General features: G+C 43.0%; 1 protein-coding gene across 7 annotated transcripts in view; it reads right to left on the reverse strand.

Moving 5' to 3' along the window:
- Positions 1–19846, reverse strand: part of KCNQ2 (potassium voltage-gated channel subfamily Q member 2) — a 154034-nt gene that overhangs the window by 6062 nt on the left and 128126 nt on the right. For 4 of the 7 annotated variants that reach the window (XM_053394495.1, XM_053394494.1, XM_053394497.1 and 1 more), the window contains 2 exons: positions 17135–17266; positions 13906–13992 (listed from right to left, as the gene is read on the reverse strand). In XM_053394495.1, the coding sequence (XP_053250470.1) occupies positions 13906–13992; positions 17135–17266 (219 nt within the window). The remainder of the gene's footprint in view (positions 1–13905; positions 13993–17134; positions 17267–19846) is intronic. The other 3 variants (XM_053394498.1, XM_053394500.1, XM_053394499.1) reach the window with 1 other exon arrangement.

The following is a 19846-nucleotide window of genomic DNA, read 5'->3' on the forward strand; positions in this document are numbered from 1 at the left end:
AATAAATTAGGATGTTTTGAGGCAGTAGCTTGTGGATAGATTTTGTCTACATATTTAATCTGAACATTATTTCTGTTCTTCTCTGCCTAAAAAGTTCTGAAGAGTCCTGCAGCACTTATTCATGTTAAAAGTATCGGTTTGAAAGTTCAAATTTTACAAAATTTTACAAAATTTTACAAAATTACAGGTTTCCAAAAACTGACAGCGACATAATAAATTAAGGTTTCCAGTTTGCAAGATCTGAACTCTCCATTGCACCATAATTTGGTTCTGGATTTCCTGAGACTTTTTGAGTTTCAAAATCTCTGAATCCAGATTACATTCTCAAAAGCTGATATTTGTTTCAGCTGTCCTTGAGATGTGAGCAGCTGCCTATGCCCAAATTGTAATTTTTTTGTTTGCTTGTTTCCGTATTAAATGAGTAAATAATAATAATGATGATTTCCTGATCTCAGAGGTGAACTTTGCAGACAATGGCCTTGTTGTCTTGGATGGTAACTTTCTCAAACCCACGAGTTCTCTAACCTTAATCTACAACATGGAGCTCATTTTTAATTGCCCCATATCCATATCTCTTCCTGCAAGAGAATAGCATGAGCAATAGCTGTGGTGACTGGGGCTGATGGAAGTTGTAGTCCAACAACCAACACAATGGACCATATATTTCTAATTCTTGGCATTGATCAAATGGAAACATGGCTTAACGCAGACAGTTCTGTTTCCTAGTATATTTTACAATACAGCAGTTCTGAGTAAAGATTGTGTCAGCCCCACCTAATATAGTAGGTCACAGACTTCATTCTACCCCAGAATATGGTCATTTATACTAGGCAGGCATTGCATTGCTTTTTATATTTAATAAAAATCCTTTCCATACATGTGGTTTTATTATGTACGTTTGTGTTTTTAAAAAAGGGATATATATATATAAGAAACATTTATTATGTCTACTGTTTTCACTCTGTTTTTCCTGCTATTTTTAAATGCTATTTTGCATAAACTGCTTAGAGTTTTTATTATTATCATTATCATTATGTGGTGCATATATTTTGCTGAATAAATAAACCCTGAACCATTAATTAATCCTGGCCAACTTTACCCTTGCATAATATGCCAGAAGTGTGCAGGTGACAGAGAGAAGAAAACAAGAGCAGAAAAACAAGTACGTTAAATTTGTCCGGAACCAAGTTGGTTTTCAGAAAAGGAACTAAAACAAGGCTTCTTATGCAGTTCTGCAGTGTGGGCAACAGTTCCATGCACAAAGAGATGAATGAAAGTTATGAGTTCAAATGCAGACAGGGGAAGGGGAAGAGGGGGTTAAGAAGAAAAAGATAGTAAAGCACTTTGCAAAATTAAAAGGTGCTCTCTCGGTTACACATTGTCATGAAAACCAAGGAAAGGGGCAAAACACAAGGCCATTTTCAACCATACAGCCAACCAAGATGCCTTAATTTGGTAGAGAAAGGGTTAAAGTTGTATTGTTACCTGTTTTAGGGTGTTTAGAATGTGAAGACTGGAAACCAGGCGTGAGGAACCTTTTTGGCCCGCTGGGCCAGATCTCCCCACGCTCCATGGGCCAACTTTGACAAGTGGATGGACTGCTCACCTGTCAATCACCTGGCATTACAATGACATCAGGCGGCTGGTAGGTAGGTGGCCCTGCCCACCTGTCGGCTGACCCACAGGGCTGAGGGGATGGAGATGCTTCACCAAGGAATGCGCTCATGAAGCAGCTCCCAGCAGGGTTCAATCCTGCTCCCTGCAGGGGTCTGCACCACCAGGGAACACACTGGTGAAGCAGGATTGAACCCCACCCATCGGTTAATGTCACTCAGTGTGTGATGTCAGCTGATTGAGTGGCATGTTCCCCAGAGTGGCTGGGGAAACCCAGACAGATGGGTGGGATATAATGAATAAATTTATTATTTATGATTATTGACAGGTGGGAGCCATTTGGGGAAATGGTCTCATGGGCCCAAGTAGACCCCATGATGGTCCCAAATTGGTCCATGGGCCAAATGTTTCCCACCTGTCAGGAGTCCAGGTTCCCAGCTTGATAACACAGTAAGCATATGTAATTAAAAAGGAGGATTTATTGCAAAAACAGATAGCTCCAGACAGCTCTAACAAAGCCTCTGGCATCATTACTCAAGATGACCCTTCTGAAGACTCCTCCCGGTGTCTATAGAAGATATTAAACTTTCGCACCTTACGTCTTTTGTTTTGCTTCCTGTCTAGCAGCCCTCCCATTCGCCGACTCCTCGGACTTATTGGATCATCTCCATCCTCCTCCTTTTCCGAGAGACTCTCTCTGTGTCTGTTTGCTCCTGTCTGAGCTCCCTGAGAGCTTTGGCTGTGTTCCTGCCTGCTCTCAGCTACTGCCTTATCAGCCGGCCCATCAAGGTCAGGAAGAGCCAAAGTCTGAGGCTGCTAACTCTCCTCTGCCTAACATCTAAGCCTCTCTGTTCCTGGCTGCTTTCTGCTGTTGGCTGCAAACCTTTGCTTGGAGCTGGCTCATTCCTGACACCACCCCTGCTGTAAATAATCACAAGGGAATTCACCAGTTTGCACAACTCACTGGGCTTCTGTGTTTTTTTCAGAGCTGTGTGCCTCCCCACCCTTCCCCAGGCATATGAGTTGGGTGCTCAGTGCTGACACACAAAAGCTCTTTTCTTTTTTTGAGTAAGAGGAATGACACAAGTGGAGCCTCTGCGCAATCAACCATCAAAATGTGGAGCACAACATAGTGTAATGGGCAGGGCATCCTCTTCCACCAAAAGGAAGTTGCATGGATTTGGGCACTGAAAATTCTTCATATATCCAGTGGGTGTTGCGAATTACAGAGCAACACATAAGTGAATGCTGGCAAGACCAATGTAAGAGCTCGTTCCATATTTTTTTGATGTTCACCACACAGGCGTTGTGCACATTCCCTTGTAAAAGTCAATAGTTGCTACATTTTGTGGATCAACAGGAACATATCCTTTCAAAAAAGTTCTGGTCAGCGGGTCACGAGTTATGTTCTTTTGTGAGAAACCATACATCTAGTATTCTTTCTCCGATAAAGCAGGAAAACCAAAGAAATGCATCTAAGAGGTAGGAAGATGAAAGTCATGAGTGTGGGGTCTAAATGGAACAGCCCTATCTAATGGTATTTATTTACAAACACAGCATGAACAGAACCATAAATCAATTATGAATTGTGATTTAGTCGCATCAAAGCCAATGTGTGATCTTGTGCCTATATACATTGTCCTTTCAGTATGTGATCAGGTATCCCCACATCAATGAAGTGGATTATTTTGGGTGGTGGGGTTAAGAATGCATCTCACTTACTCAAAGAAGAGAAATGGACAGTGACCACCTTCTCTGCTCCTCTCTGGAAACTGCACAACTGTTTCAAAGCAGGAGCTTCAAGCTCCAGTCTAAGGAAACATTCACATATTACAGTGGTACCTTGGTTCTCAAACACCTTGGTACTTAAACAACTTGGAACCCAAACACTGAAAACCCGGAAGTAGGTGTTCTGGTTTGCGAACTTTTTTCAGAAGCTGAACGTGCTCCATTTTTAGTGTTACGCTTCCGATTTGAGTGCCACACGTCCATTTTGGGTGTTACTCTGAGGTCTGTCTGTTTTTGCTATTTATTTTGCAGTTTTGTTTATGCTGCTCTTTTTGTTTTGTTTTTGTGACTGTGTGGAACCCAGTTCAGCTACTGATTGATTGATTGATTGATTGATTGTGTGACTGCAGTACTTCGTTTATTGCTTTCATGTTATGGATCAATGGTCTCATTAGATAGTAAAAGTCATGTTAAATTGCTGTTTTAGGGGTTGATTTTAAAAGTCTGGAACAAATTAATCCATTTTGCATTACTTTCTATGGGTGGGAAAGCGTGCCTTGGTTTTGGAACGCTTTGGTTTTGGAACGGACTTCCGGAACGGATTAAGTTTGAGAACCAAGGTACCATTGTACAGTACTTTTCTAACGAAAATGTCTCATGAGCACACCTAAAAACAGAATGTGTGAATGCAACGAACATATATTTGCAAACGTGTGAAGACAAGGGCACTCATCAGGGAGCCAGGATTAATGGTAGCTCCCTGCTGAACTGCACTAGATAGAATACCGGGTTTGTCACTGTGTCTTGATGGTGAAATGTCCCTAAGGAAAGTGTAGAGCCTTGCTCCCAAGTATGATGTCAAAATGAATGGAAGGAGACACCATCTGCACAACAGGAGTTATAAACTGCTGCTCTGTCCCAGCTCCTGCCAACCTAGCAGTTCGAAAGCACACCAGTGCAAGTAGATAAATAGGTACTGCTGTGTCGGGACGGCACTTCCATGCGCTCTGGCTTCCATCACGGTGTTCCATTGCGCCAGAAATAAGCGCCACACCCCATAGTCACCTTTGACTGGACTTAACTGTCCAGGGGTCATTTTTTACCTTCATAAACTCTACCAATACTCTATGGATGTTACAATTCCTACTTGTGTATATGAGGTGAAAAGAACTCTTCTAGATCAGACTAATGGCCCATCTCACCAAGAATTCTGTCCTCCAAAGTGGCCAACCAGGTGGTTGTGGGATGATCACAAGCAAAGCATGGAAACAGCAGTCCCCTTTCCCACTGATGCTCCCAGCAGCTGGTACCCAGAGGTATATTACTTTTAAACCTGAAGTCTGAGTGATGTCCCCCTCTGAGATGGGGTGAAAAGACCAGTACAGTGGTACCTTGGGTTAAGTACTTAATTCGTTCTGGAGGTCCGTACTTAACCTGAAACTGTTCTTAACCTGAAGCACCACTTTAGCTAATGGGGCCTCCTGCTGCTGCCGCGCCGCCGGAGTCCGATTTCTGTTCTTATCCTGAAGCAAAGTTCTTAACCTGAAGCGCTATTTCTAGGTTAGCGGAGTCTGTAACCTGAAGCGTATGTAACCCGAGGTACCACTGTAGTTTCAGTCCTAAGCATATCAGCACCTTTAGTTGGTGCTAAATCTGCCGTCTGTTAATTAAAGTTTTTGATTTCCGCACACCTTAGCTGCACCTATCCAAATAGTGATATAGATTGATAGATCGATCAATATGTGTTACTTCTAAAGAGCCACTTGCAACTCAAGAGACGATACGGAGAAAGGTATCTCATTGCACACTGCTAACTTGGGATGGAAAAATACTTCACTCCATGTTAATTGTTTGTAACAGTGACTCTCCTTCTTTCAAACGATGCGGAAAGAAATAATATATATGTATATATAAATTCTCGGCTCAGCCAGGGTGCAGGTTTCTCTCATGCTTCATTATGTTCCATGCTTATGGGCACATGCAAATAGACGGGTTCGTAGGTTCATCCTCTGGCCAAAAGCAGATAGCGCAAAGGTCGAGGCTACTCAAATGAGGCACGAAAAGAGAAAGAAAGAGAAAGAAAAAGAGATGAATTTTTAGAATGAAGGTATATTTTTTAAAAAATTGCCTTCTGAGCACAATCCAGGCACTGGAGCCAACCCTTTTCATCCATGTCACATGATTGGCTACTTACCCTCAGACTGGTTTGAAATATCTGTTAGCTTATCCCTGGCAACATGATTGTTTGAAATGGGGCAAATCCCCATGTTGCATGAAAAAACCATCAGTCCAGACACACCTTAATAACTGAACTACACATTCAGAAATACCATGCATGTGGTGATGCGCTCCTGGGACTGTTCCTTTTTTTTCCCCCCCAGAGTGGTGCATGCTCTAGTTATCTCCCGCTTGGACTACTGCAATGTGCTCTACGTGGGGCTACCTTTGAAGTTGACTCGGAAACTGCAATTAATCCAGAATGCAGCAGCTAGACTGGTGACTGGGAGCGGCCGCCGAGACCATATAACACCAGTCTTGAAAGATCGTCATTGGCTCCCGGTATGTTTCCGAGCACAATTCAAAGTGTTGGTGCTGACCTTTAAAGCCCTAAAGGGCCTCGGTCCTGTATACCTGAAGGAGCGCCTCCACCCCCATCGTTCTGCCCAGACACTGAGGTCCAGCGCCGAGGGCCTTCTGGCGGTTCCCTCATTGTGAGAAGCACAGCTACAGGGAACCAGGCAGAGGGCCTTTTCAGTAGTGGCGCCCGCCCTGTGGAACGCTCTCCTATCAAATGTCAAGGAAATACACAACTATTTTACTTTTAAAAGACAACTGAAGGCGGCCCTGTTTAGGGAAGTTTTTAATGTCTGATGCTGTATTGTTTTTAATATTCAGTTGGAAGCCGCCCAGAGTGGCTGCGGAAACCCAGCCAGATGGGTGGGGTAGAAATAATAAATTATTATTATTAATAAATTATTATTTTGGAATGGGGGAGGCTGTGCTGATAGCCCCTCACAAAATAAAATCCCTGCATGGGGAATGCTTGCACATTACAAAGAGGGATACACTGGAACTATTCTTCATAGTCTCTGTTTATCAGCAGACTTATTCCACACAACCACCATTTTATGCTCACAACAAATAGATGGACAAAATGAGGGAGAGTGACTGGCTCAGTGTTGCCCAGTGAGCTAGGTAGGGATTTGATCTCAGATCTCCTCAATCCTAGTCCAATACTCTGCTAGCTTTCCCTGGTAATCAAATAAATAAGCACCATAGAATCATAGAATCATAGAATCATAGAGTTGGAAGAGACCACAAGGGCCATCGAGTCCAACCCCCTGCCAAGCAGGAAACACCATCAGAGCACTCCTGACATATGGTTGTCAAGCCTCTGCTTAAAGACCTCCAAAGAAGGAGACTCCACCACACTCCTTGGCAGCAAATTCCACTGTCGAACAGCTCTTACTGTCAGGAAGTTCTTCCTAATGTTTAGGTGGAATCTTCTTTCTTGTAGTTTGGATCCATTGCTCCGTGTCCGCTTCTCTGGAGCAGCAGAAAACAACCTTTCTCCCTCCTCTATGTGACATCCTTTTATATATTTGAACATGGCTATCATATCACCCCTTAACCTCCTCTTCTCCAGGCTAAACATGCCCAGCTCCCTTAGCCGTTCCTCATAAGGCATCGTTTCCAGGCCTTTGACCATTTTGGTTGCCCTCCTCTGGACACGTTCCAGTTTGTCAATGTCCTTCTTGAACTGTGGTGCCCAGAACTGGACACAGTACTCCAGGTGAGGTCTGACCAGAGCAGAATACAGTGGCACTATTACTTCCCTTGATCTAGATGCTATACTCCTATTGATGCAGCCCAGAATTGCATTGGCTTTTTTAGCTGCCGCGTCACACTGTTGGCTCATGTCAAGTTTGTGGTCAACCAAGACTCCTAGATCCTTTTCACATGTAGTGCTCTCAAGCCAGGTGTCACCCATCTTGTATTTGTGCCTCTCATTTTTTTTGCCCAAGTGCAATACTTTACATTTCTCCCTGTTAAAATTCATCTTGTTTGTTTTGGCCCAGTTCTCTAATCTGTCAAGGTCGTTTTGAAGTGTGATCCTGTCCTCTGGGGTGTTAGCCACCCCTCCCAGTTTGGTGTCATCTGCAAATTTGATCAGGATGCCCTTGAGTCCATCATCCAAGTCGTTGATAAAGATGTTGAATAAGACCGGGCCCAAGACAGAACCCTGTGGCACCCCACTAGTCACTCTTCTCCAGGATGAAGAGGAACCATTGATGAGCACCCTTTGGGTTCGGTCAGTCAGCCAGTTACAAATCCACTGAGTGGTAGCATAGTCAAGACCGCATTTTACCAGCTTCTTTACAAGAATATCATGGGGCACCTTGTCAAATGCCTTGCTGAAATCAAGGTAGGCTACATCCACTGCGTTCCCTTCATCTACCAGGCTTGTAATTCTGTCAAAAAACGAGATCAGGTTAGTCTGACATGACTTATTTTTCAGAAATCCATGCTGACTATTGGTGATCACAGCATTCCTTTCCAGGTGCTCACAGACTGTTTGCTTAATGATCTGCTCCAGAATCTTCCCTGGTATTGATGTCAGACTGACTGGGCGGTAATTATTTGGGTCCTCTCTTTTCCCCTTTTTGAAAATAGGGACAACATTTGCCCTCCTCCAGTCTGCCGGGACTTCGCCTGTTCTCCAGGAATTCTCAAAGATGACTGCCAGTGGTTCTGAAATCACATCTGCCAGTTCTTTTAATACTCTTGGATGCAGTTCATCTGGCCCTGGAGACTTGAATACATCTAGACTAGCCAAGTATTCTTGTACTATCTCCTTAGTTATTCTGGGCTGTGTTTCCTCTGCTGAATCATTTGCTCCAAATTCTTCAGGTCGGGCATTGTTTTCTTTATCGGAGAAGACTGAGGCAAAGAAGGCATTGAGGAGTTCAGCCCTTTCTGTGTCCCCTGTTTGCATTTCACCATCTTCTCCTCTGAGTGACCCCACTGTTTCTTTGTTCTTCCTTTTGCTACGAACATACCCATAAAAGCCTTTTTTGTTGCTTTTAACCTCTCTAGCAAGCCTGAGTTCATTCTGTGCTTTAGCTTTTCTGACTTTGTGTCTACACGTGCTGGCTATTTGTTTGAATTCCTCTTTGGTGGTTTCCCCCCTTTTCCATTTTTTGTACACATCCTTTTTTAATCTTAACTCAGTTAAAAGTTCTTTAGATAGCCACCCTGGCTTCTTTAGGCACCTTCCATGTTTCCGTCTCATTGGTATTGCCTGAAGTTGTGCTTTTACTATCTCCCTCTTAACAAACTCCCAGCCATCATGAACTCCCTTTCCTTTTAGTATTACTGTCCATGGGATCTCACCCAGCACTTCCCTAAGTTTTATGAAGTCGGCTTTCTTAAAGTCGAGAAATTGAGTCCTAGTATGCTTGGCTGCTCCTTTCCGCTGTATAGTAAACTTCAGAAGAGCATGATCACTCGCGCCTAATGATCCTTCCACTTCTACCCCACTAACCAGGTCATCAACATTGGTTAGGACCAGATCTAAAATGGCTGTTCCTCTTGTAGCTTCTCCCACTTTCTGGACAATGAAGTTGTCTGCAAGGCCAGTGAGGAATCTGTTTGACCTTATGCTCTTGGCTGAGTTTGACATCCAACAAATATCCGGGTAATTGAAGTCCCCCATTACTACTATCTCCCTTCCTTTTGCATGCTTGGCCATCTGTTCCAGGAAGGCATCATCTATGTCCTCCGTTTGGCTTGGGGATCTATAGTAAACTCCCACAATGAGGTCACTGTTATTCTTCTCTCCCTTAATTTTGACCCAAATGCTCTCACTTTGGCTTTGAGGTTCTAAATCTTGGATCTCTTCACAGGTATACACATCCCTGACATATAACGCCACTCCTCCTCCTTTCTTGTCTGGTCTGTTTCTCTGAAATAGATTGTATCCCTCCATTATTACATTCCAATCGTGGGACTTATCCCACCAGGTTTCAGTGATGCCTATTATGTCATATTTAGTTTGCTGTACCAAGAGCTCAAGCTCATCTTGTTTATTTCCCATACTTTGTGCATTAGTGTACAGACATTGAAGTCCATTAATCATTCCCCCGTGTCTCTTATTTAAGGATTTTTTCCTCCCACCACTAGGTCTGCGTGCTGTTTGCTCCATTCGGTCTATGACATTTGGATGATCATCTTCATCAATTGATAGACTCCTACCTTCAGGAGCACTGTCTCCCTCCCCCACATTAGTCAGTTTAAAGCCCTCCTGATGAGGTTTCTGAGATTTTTTGCAAAAACATTCCTACCAACCGTTGTGAGGTGCAGCCCATCGCTTGCCAGAAGTCCATCTTCAAGAAACTGCATTCCGTGATCTAAGAATCCAAACCGTTCCTGTTTACACCATTTGCGAAGCCAGTTGTTCACTTCCACTATTTTTCCCTCTCTCCCTGGGCCACGTCGTTCAACTGGGAGGACAGATGAGATGACAATTTGTGCATTTAATTGCTTCAATTTCCTGCCCAGAGCCTCGTAATCTCTTTTGATCTTCTGGAGGCTATTGCTTGCAGTGTCATTGGTTCCCACATGAACCAAGAGGAAGGGGTATTTGTCAGTGGGTTTTATGATTCCTTGCAGTCGTTCAGTTACATCTTGGATCTTAGCCCCGGGGAGACAGCACACTTCCCGAGACATCTTGTCAGGCCCACAGATCACTGCTTCTGTTCCCCTCAGTAGGGAATCCCCTATCACCACTACACGCCTCCTCTTAGGTCTGGTCGGGGTTCTTCCGTGAGCTGTCCGTTCCAAGGTCGCCTGCACATTCCCTGAAGACTGCCTTTGCTGCTCGTCTTCATATACCTGATCGACTGTAATGAGGGAGAGATCCTCAAATGGAGTCTGCTCTTCGTCTTCCATGCTAGGGGAAAGGACCTCAAAGCGATTGCGTATTTCTAAACAATCAGAGCGAACCCTGGGCCTCCTACTTCTTTGAGTCACGTTTCTCCATATATCTGGCTCCTGTGTTGGTGAACTAGCCTCCTTCTCAGGGGAGTCCCCTGTCTCCTCCTTGGTGGAGACGGTGTGCTCTGTTGCTTCCAAGAAGAGCTCCAGCTCTCTAATTCTTTGGAGCGTAGCTACACGTTCCTCCAGTTGCTGGACTTTGTCTTTTAAGAGGGCAATCAACATGCAAACACCAAATTATGTGATTCTCTTCTAAAGCCTGAAGTAGTACTGCGCAAGGGGGACTGTGCCTTGTGACTTTTCTGAAAGTGAAGTTCAGCTCTGAAATTCTCTTAATCCCTCTTGCTCCAAAGGGAATACCAGCAGCATACCTTTCTGAATTTTAGTGACAATAAATGAGATCAGGAAATGTGGTTCTCTCTTCTGAACCCTAGAATTAGGATGCACTGTCAAAATAAATTTGACCTGTTTTGTGAGATATATATATATATATACACACACACACACACACACACACACATACATACATAGTGGACGCTCGGGTTGCGAACGTGATCCGTGCGGGAAGCACGTTCACAACCTGCAGCGCCATGTCTGCGCACACACGGGTCACGTTTCGGCGCTTCTGCACATGCACAAAGAGCGATTTAGTGCTTCCTCACATGAGCAAGTGCTGAAACCCGGAAGTAACCCGTTCTGGTACTTCTGGGTTCAGCGTGGTGCGCAACCCAAAGCATCTGTAACCCGAGGTATGACTGTGTGTGTGTGTGGTCCACACACACCTTTCTAGTTCTAAGTAAAAAATGTCTCTGTCTTCAAACAACAACCAATAGATTCTTGAGGAACCCCTTTATTACAATAGGACTTCTCCAAGTAGGAACTGGATCGTGGCCAGTATTACCACCAGATTGCAAATCTGTCTAACCTACTCGCATTCTAATCCTCCAAAGGATTTATTTAGGGGCACATGACAGCTGATGTGCCCCCACTGGGATCTTTGGTTTTGCTACTTGGAATGGGAGCTCCCAGATAGTCACCCATCACTTGGGTCTCCAAATCTGACTTTCAGACCACCCTCCCATTCCAAAAAGCACTTGGTATGTGGCCAGGGGGAGCGAGTGCGGTGCTTGTTTTGAGAAACACAAATCCAGGCTCCCTTGGCCAAATATAACATAATTCCTTGGATGCTGGACAATGGCAGCAAACCAGGGAGATAAACAATGGGAGTGCATTCAACTGGGTGTGAATGAATACCTTGTAATCCATTTTCTTTTCAACAGCAGCCTGCAGAGGACACAAATGCCCCTTGGAAGCCATGACTTGGCTACTAACAATTTTCAAATTGACATGGAACGCAATCTCTTCTCCAAAAACCTAGCAGAGTTAAGCTAACCGTAGTCACTCAGGACTTTGGATTCACTATTTTAAACTAATCAGTTAACCAAATGACAAACAGGTTGGCTGGTGGAAAATCTCTTAAGGCCTGGTATACGCAAACAGTATATACCACAGAGCGGATCACTCATATGCCCTAACTCACTGCAGCACCACAAGCATACAGTGGCACCTCTAGATATGAACGGGATCCGTTCCGGAGCCCCGTTCGCATCTAGAAGCAAACGTAAATAGCGACGGCATGTCTGCGCGCGTCGCTTTTCGTCGCTTCTGCACATGCGCGTGACGTCATTTTGAGCATCTGCGCATGTGCAAGCAACGAAACCCGGAAGTAACGCGCCCCATTACTTCTGGGTTGCCACGGAGCACAACTCGAACGCGCTCAACTCGAAGCGTATTCAACCCGAGGTATGACTGTATTTTGTTGTTGGCACGCCATGGTAAACAACTGGCCGGAAACTTGTGTTCATGTATGTTGTTTTACACCGGTGGGACCTGCTTAGCCTCTGAAACGATCCTGTTTCACAATGGAGTTCTCTCACTGAGCTCAGATGCTGAGTTAACATATCATCTTGGGTAAGTGGTACCTGATAGCAAATGTCATGGGATGTGAATTCAGCTGGTGTGGGGGCCTGGATTGTATCGCTCTTCAAAAATCCCATAGTACTATCTACAGTTTAGGAATGCTGAGTTTAGGAATGCTGGTATACTACTGATGGGGTCAGCGATCTGGCACCTCCTGGCGCTGTGACATTCAATCCCTAACCGTTTTGGATCTCTCTGGTACGGAGCCAAGCTAAAGCCATGGCTGTGAGATATAACATATTAGAAGTCCATTCTACCATAACTCAGAGCAGGGGTTTTAGTATGGCTGCCCGTTCTATGAAGCAGAATTTGTGTGTCAACAAGCAACTGAAGACGTTTTTGTTCCAAGCTGAACAGGTCTCTACATTGGGAGTCTACTCCGTATTTCAAATTCATCTGCTGCTGTTTTTGTGTGTTATTCTCAACTGTTTTTAGCGCATTCTGCACATCACCTTGAGACGTGTATAGAAGGCGATTGAGCGATTAACTAATTCATAATTAAACAGCAGTCTACATTGATGTAATTACAGTTTACAAGTTCTTGGTTGTGCTAGATATAATTACTGTGTTTAAGGATCTTGAAGCCTTCTTTAAGCCACAGTTAAATGTTATTAACTAGAAATAAGTGAGAATAAACCAGGGGGTAATTGTAGCCTCTCTCTAGTACGATGCATTTAAGATTTTTTATATATATTCAGGGAACCTTTTCCATATTGACTTGACTGCCCACATACCCCTGTGTGTCTACCATGTAGAATGTCAGGTTATGTTGCATGGGCCAGCATCATTAGAACCACTATTATTACTCCATGCATGATGAGACCCCATTCCCCTGCGATTCCAGATGAATACATGCTGCGAGCAAGCTCTCGTTCAGGGAAGCTTCTCTGCCATTCATAACCTTTTCAGTGGAAAACCTCAGATAAGCTTTTAGAGCTTATTGGGAAAGCAATGTTCTACCATATTGTGCAGGAAGAATGTTGCAATCCAAAGAAACGTTGTGATTGGCATTATCCACAGGGCAATGCGCAACGTGGTTTCTCATCTCATCTATCGTAGAAGACACTTTGGGGCACATGGGAATTATTGACTTTTCCCCTGTTCACCGAAGAGAATGGGTCCAATATGGAGATCTGGATCTCAGCCTGTGCATAAGACTTGAGCCACTAGTTAAAAACCTTCTGCAAGTATTTTGGCATCATTGCAAGCCTATCTGGGCAATTTCTCTCCATTAGAAGGAAACAGCTCTCCTTGTTCTAAATGAGACTGAAATTGCTGCAACACAAATGCCATGGCTTTTACCATCCCAAGCCTAAAAGCTGAGGGAGCCTCGAATGGTTCCATCAAAGGAAAATGATGATGATCAGAGAAAGTGTCCTTTGGCCATTTCCGGGTTTGCACTGCTGTGAAGGCCCACCTTTGGTGTCTCTAAAAGTAAAAGTAAATTAAGCACATCCAGGAGAGCAAGCCATTCGGTGCAATATGCGTCAGCAGCACGTGACAAATGCCGTCATTTAACGTGGCATGAAAAGGGGTTGACAGGAAGCAAATGAATCAGGAAAAAGAGGCATTTTGGCAAGTCCTAACCTAGGCGAGTATTGGGGTGATCCTTTGGTTGAATACTTCTTATGCCGGGGAGTTGAAGGGGGCGGGGGGCCCACAATCATATCTATCCTGGCGAAAATAAATGAGAAGAAAAAAGACACCAGCAAAACGCATAATGAAGCAACATGTCGGAGGAAAACTCGGTTGGAAAAGTTGCAGAGACAGGAAGAACAACTTAAAAGGAAATCAAAGGGAAAGAGAAGAAAGTTGAAAAAATTATAATCCGCTCAGAACAGAAGGCAGTAATCATACAACTTGATCGTCTGGGAGCACACCAAATTCCGACATTTAATTGAAAGACTTGCAGAATTTCCAGCAACAATGGAATAGCCCTTCTTGTGTCGGAAAAGGGAAGCTGCTCCGCAATGGATAGGCAGCACATGCTAGGAACGATTATGACAATATTCCATTGGAAATGTAGACTTCTCACCTGTCACATTACATGGAACACATTCTCAGCTGGTTTGAGAAAACAAGCTTTGAAGGAGGCAAACACACACCCACGGATGGGATGGGGCGAGAGACAGAAACAAGGCGTAGGGAAAATAATAATGTTACAACTTATGGCACACACCTCACAAGAGCAGCAACAAGTATCATGAGCGGTGAAGGAGAAAGTTGATAGGAGCAAAAACCCTCCCACCCCACCCCCACCCCCAAAAGAAAACACCCGCCAAATAGACTGGGACAGTGCCCTTTGACAGATGAAATGTTCGTTTGAAGACAATTCTAAGCACCTCAAGTTCAAATGAGACTTTACATGGAGTACAGCGTTTCTCTCTATCACATATATTAAAATTCAGAATCGGCTAGGGGCAAGTTGCGAACCTGAGCAGAAAAAGCACATAAAGAAGGTGCTGGACCATCCCCCTTCCAGGAATTTTTCAGCTCAAAATTGCTTTCCATACACTGCTTTTATTTGGGGGGGGGAGAGATTAACAAATTATTTATTAACATTTTGAAAAATGAACAATTAGGGTTTGTTTGTTTTTTAATAAAACAAATTAAAAATCACCCATTGGGGAAAAGATAAAGGGCCCCCAGTTCTTTTCCCTGTCAGTAAAAAATTAGGGCAGGGCAGGTGACGTTAAGCTTATAAAAAAACAAAATGAAGAAGGGTGAAGTATTTCCTACAGCCTTTCTCCAGTCAGGATGGCAACCCGCCTGGGTTCATGTTGGTTTCAAAATGAAACAAAAACACAGGCCAAACTGTAAAGTACCGTTTGACACTCTGCTAAACTTTAACCTCAGCTACATCGAGAGGAAACAGATAACCATTTCTCCAGGGGACAACTTAGCACAATGTGAATATCATCCTGCCAAGATGGGAGGGGAATTTTGCCCCCTCTCCTGCTTCCCCCCGTATTTCAGAAATGTGGTAAATGTCCTCCCTGTTGACCAGGACGAAAGAAACAACTGGTCTCCCAGCTTGTTTGCCTGGTAAACCATGGCGGTTCACATGGTATGTTGGGTTTGTTTAAACGCTGGTCCTCTAACTCTTGTTGGACTCCAACTCCCATCAGCCCCAGCCATCATGGCCAAGAGTCAGGGATGATAAGAGCTGTAGTTCAGGAACATAGTTGTATTTGCACAATGAACGATGCGTTTCTCTAGTTCTTTTGGGTTCGGTTTTAGAGTCAGATGACGAGGCACAGCCAACAAAGCCAGCAGCAAGAAGTGTGAGGACTTAAGAGTCCTCTTTAGAGCCATCAGTCTTCACGGACTGCTCTCCCCTGGCCCATAGATTCAAGCTACGCCACTAAGACACATCTGTAAGGGGTTCTTAGATCCATCCTGGCAAAGGAAGGCTGAAACATTTTCTCCATGCACTGATGCAACCAAGAGAGCGAACCTTTCAGATCAGCAGAATCCTAACTTGTTGGGTGGAGCATCTACTGAGCTACAGTGTCCACAGAAATAGTCCTAACACATACCAATTCAGCGAAGGAACTCTTGTTACAGTTCTGATTTGTTTGCAATAACCTTGCAAATGTCTGAAGGTTAAGTTAAAACCTTTCCAAGAACAGCTTATTAGACTACTGGGAGACAATCTTTGCAAATAGGGAAAAGGATAAAGCCATGACTACACTCAAATATGCAAGATAGAAAAAGGAAGACCTGTAGAGTCATAAAGTCTCATGCTACTGGGGACAGGTGAATCCCTATGTTGTTCCATCTCTAAGTTAACAGTGTGTTTTGAATCAGTAGCCATATATTTCTATATATTTGAAAAATCCTCAATTTCCATTGGCTTTTCTTTGCTTCACTAGTCCTTTCTACAAAAATAATTTCACAGTTGCATAGCAGAGATACATTCAAAATTTCTCTTTCCCCAGTCCCTTTGCTGCACACAGGACATATGGACATTTTCAGATTCCTTAAATTTTAATCTGGACTTCCCAGTGAAAATAATATTTACAGTACTCTTGGGAACCTTAATGCAGACCAGATTATGCAGTCCCTACCCATTCCGGCATGGCTGCCATTCTGAAAATACTTGAGCATATAGGGATGGATCTGGGTAGGATCCATCCCTCCTTTGGCAATCTTCACAGAACTTTAGCCTAATGGTTGCCATCAATTTGATTTGAATTAATTTTATAATGAAATGATTTTAGAATGTTGTACTATTTTATTGTTGTTAGCCGCCCTGAGCCTGGCTTCGGCTGGGGAGGGCGGGATATAAATAAAATTTATTATTATTATTTATTATTAGGGACACTCACTGCTTGTCATACCCACTGAGACTCCGAAGAGCCAATCTGAGCCTCATGCTTTATACAGTGGTACTATGGTTCTCAAACTTAATCCGTTCTGGGAGTCCATTCGACTTCCGAAACTGTTCAAAAACCAAGGCGTGGCTTCCAATTGGCTGCAAGAGCTCCTGCACTCAAGCGGAAGCCACGTTGGACATTCGGCTTCCGAAAAACGTTCGCAAACCGGAACACTTTGCGGCATTCAGGAGCCAATTTGTTTGGCAACTAAGCCGTTCGGGAACCAAGGTTTGACTGTACTACAAATCCAGTCCCTGCAACCCAGATATAAACAGTCCTTACTCACACAAAAAAACAACACCCTGTGGCTTTTTTCCTGGGGGAAAAGAAAGAAAACGTTAGGTGGGCAACGATCAAAGAGGTCACCCTTCCACCATGAGAACACTTGCCCAATGGAGAGCAGGAGGCAGGAGGTTGAAAGAGGGGAGGACTCTTGCCTGGACTGGAGGTTTTTGATCCTGGAAAGCATATCCAAATGTCCCGCCGAGTACTGCTCAATGACGTCCATGACATCATAGGGCCTCAGGCTCTCCTTGAACTTCCGCTTGGAAACCAGAAATCTCATGACACTAGAAGGAAGAGAGTGACAACGGGAGGCCTGCAGCCATGTGGGTGTCCCACCTGTTACCTTCCCTCTGTCTCCTTCCCCAGCTCCAACCCCCAACAATGCATTCATTTCTGCCCCATGCAAATCTATACCCGCCCCACTCTCTGTGCTTGTCAGAACCTGGAGAGCTCTCCCATCTTGGTAGCAGCTCCCCTTGTATGAAGGAAGATGCTGGGATTTCAAGGAGCTGCATGCATGCTGCAAAGACCAAGGACCAACCATGGCAAGGAATCACAGAATTGTAGAGCTGGAAGGTACCCGGGGGTCATCTAGTCCAACCCCCTGCAATGCAGGAATCTCAATTAAAGCATCCGGGACAGAGGGCCACCCAACCTCTGCTTGAAATTCTCCAGTGAAAGAGTCTCCAATGAAGAAACCGTACAGGCACTATTGCTATAAACTTTGAAGAGGTCAGCATTTACAATAATTCATAAAGATCAAGCTGGTTTTTTACCGGGAAGGCAATTGAAAGATAATGTTAGAAATGTAGTAGATATAATTGAATACTTAGAAAGTAGAATTGACAAACAGGCTGCATTAATTTTTATTGATGCCGAAAAGGCATTCGATAATGTCTCCTGGAGATTCATGAAAGAGAACCTTAAAAAAATGGAAATGGGAGAAAGATTTATAAAGGGTATAGAATCCATTTACCAACATCAAACAGCTAAACTTATCATAAATAATAATGTATCAGAATCATTTGATATTTGTAAGGGTACTAGACAGGGGTGTCCCTTATCACCTCTCCTGTTTATAACTGTATTGGAAGTGCTTAATAAAATACTAAGAGAAGAACCAAAGGTAAAAGGAATCAGGGTTGGATATAAAGAATACAAAATAAAAGCATTTGCGGACGATATAGTGCTAACTCTAGAAGATCCAAAGGAAAGCATACAGGAAGCTTTACAGAAAATAGAAGAATTTGGAGAATTAGCAGGGTTCAAATTAAATAAAAACAAAACAAAGATGTTAGTTAAGCACATAGGCAAAGAAGAATCAGAAGAACTACAACAAAAAACTGGCATTGCAGTTGTTAAAAAAGCCAAGTACTTAGGAATATGGTTGACAGCAAAAAACATAAATCTATATAAGGACAACTATGAAACTACATGGAGAGGTATTAAGAAGGATTTAGAAATTTGGAACAGACTGAGATTATCCTTCTTAGGTAGAATCTCAGTAATTAAAATGAATATCCTACCCAGAATGTTATTTTTGTACCAAACAATCCCTGTGATTAGAGGACTTAAACAATTTAAAGAATGGCAGAGAACTTTAGCAAGATTCATCTGGCAGGGCAGAAGGCCAAGAATAAAAATGAAGATTTTGGTGGATAAAAAAGAAAGGGGAGGCTTCGCTCTACCAGACATGAAGATATACTATGAAGCTGCTTGTTTAACCTGGGTGAGAGATTGGATAAAGTTGGACAATCCAGATCTTCTAGACCTAGAAGGCCATGATAACAGGTACAGGTGGCACTCGTACCTGTGGTACGATAAAGTAAGAGTTCACAGAGGATTTCTAAACCATGTATTTAGGGGACCATTGTACGAGGTATGGGAGAGAAATAAAAACCTACTAGAAAGAAAGACCCCCTGGTGGATATCTCCAATAGATGTATTAACCATCAAGAAAATTAATATGGAAGGAAACAGATTTACAAATGAAGAATTGCTTAGGAAAACTAATCAAGGCCCAAAGTTAAAGCCATATGAAGAAGTAGAGAATTTACTTAGTGGGTGGCTACAATACCATCAAATTAATGCAATATTAAAAGAAGACAAAAAGAGGATGGGATTTGCGGATAAAAAATCAAAATTTCACATAGATATTATAGAAAGCAAAAATAAAACAATGTCCAAAATATATGAGTTATTATTAAATTGGTATACTACAGATGAAGAGGTGAAGGAGGTTATGATTAAATGGGCCATAGACTTTGGTTATAATATAGAATTAGAAGCCTGGCAAGAATTATGGAATGTGAACTTAAAATTCACAGCTTGTATGGCATTACAGGAAAATGTATGGAAAATGATATACAGGTGGTACCTCACGCCGGTAAAACTGGCAAAGATGTATAGAATGAAAAATAAGAAATGTTGGAAATGTGGAGAGGTAGAAGATCTTTTCCATATGTGGTGGAATTGCAGTAAAGTGAAAGGTTTCTGGGAATTAATTGACAATGAGCTTAAAAAAATGTTTAAGTATACTTTTTTTAAAAAAACCCCGAAGCCTTTCTACTGGGACTACTTGGAAAAGATGTTAAAAAGAAAGATAAAAACTTATTCCTGTATGCCACAGCAGCAGCAAGGACTATGTTAGCCCAGAATTGGAAAACAGAAAATTGGAAAACAGAAGTAATACCAACTATTACTGAATGGCAGGTCAAAATGATTAAGTATGCGGAACTGGCTAGAATATCGGGGAGAATAAAAGATCAGGATGAACAAAAGTTTCATGAAAATTGGAGTAAATACTTGGATTATATAAGAGATAACTGTCAATCTTTAAAGACACTGGCAGGATTTGACTAACT

This window comes from Podarcis raffonei, chromosome 6 (assembly GCF_027172205.1).
Source record: "Podarcis raffonei isolate rPodRaf1 chromosome 6, rPodRaf1.pri, whole genome shotgun sequence".
Lineage (NCBI taxonomy): Eukaryota > Metazoa > Chordata > Lepidosauria > Squamata > Lacertidae > Podarcis > Podarcis raffonei.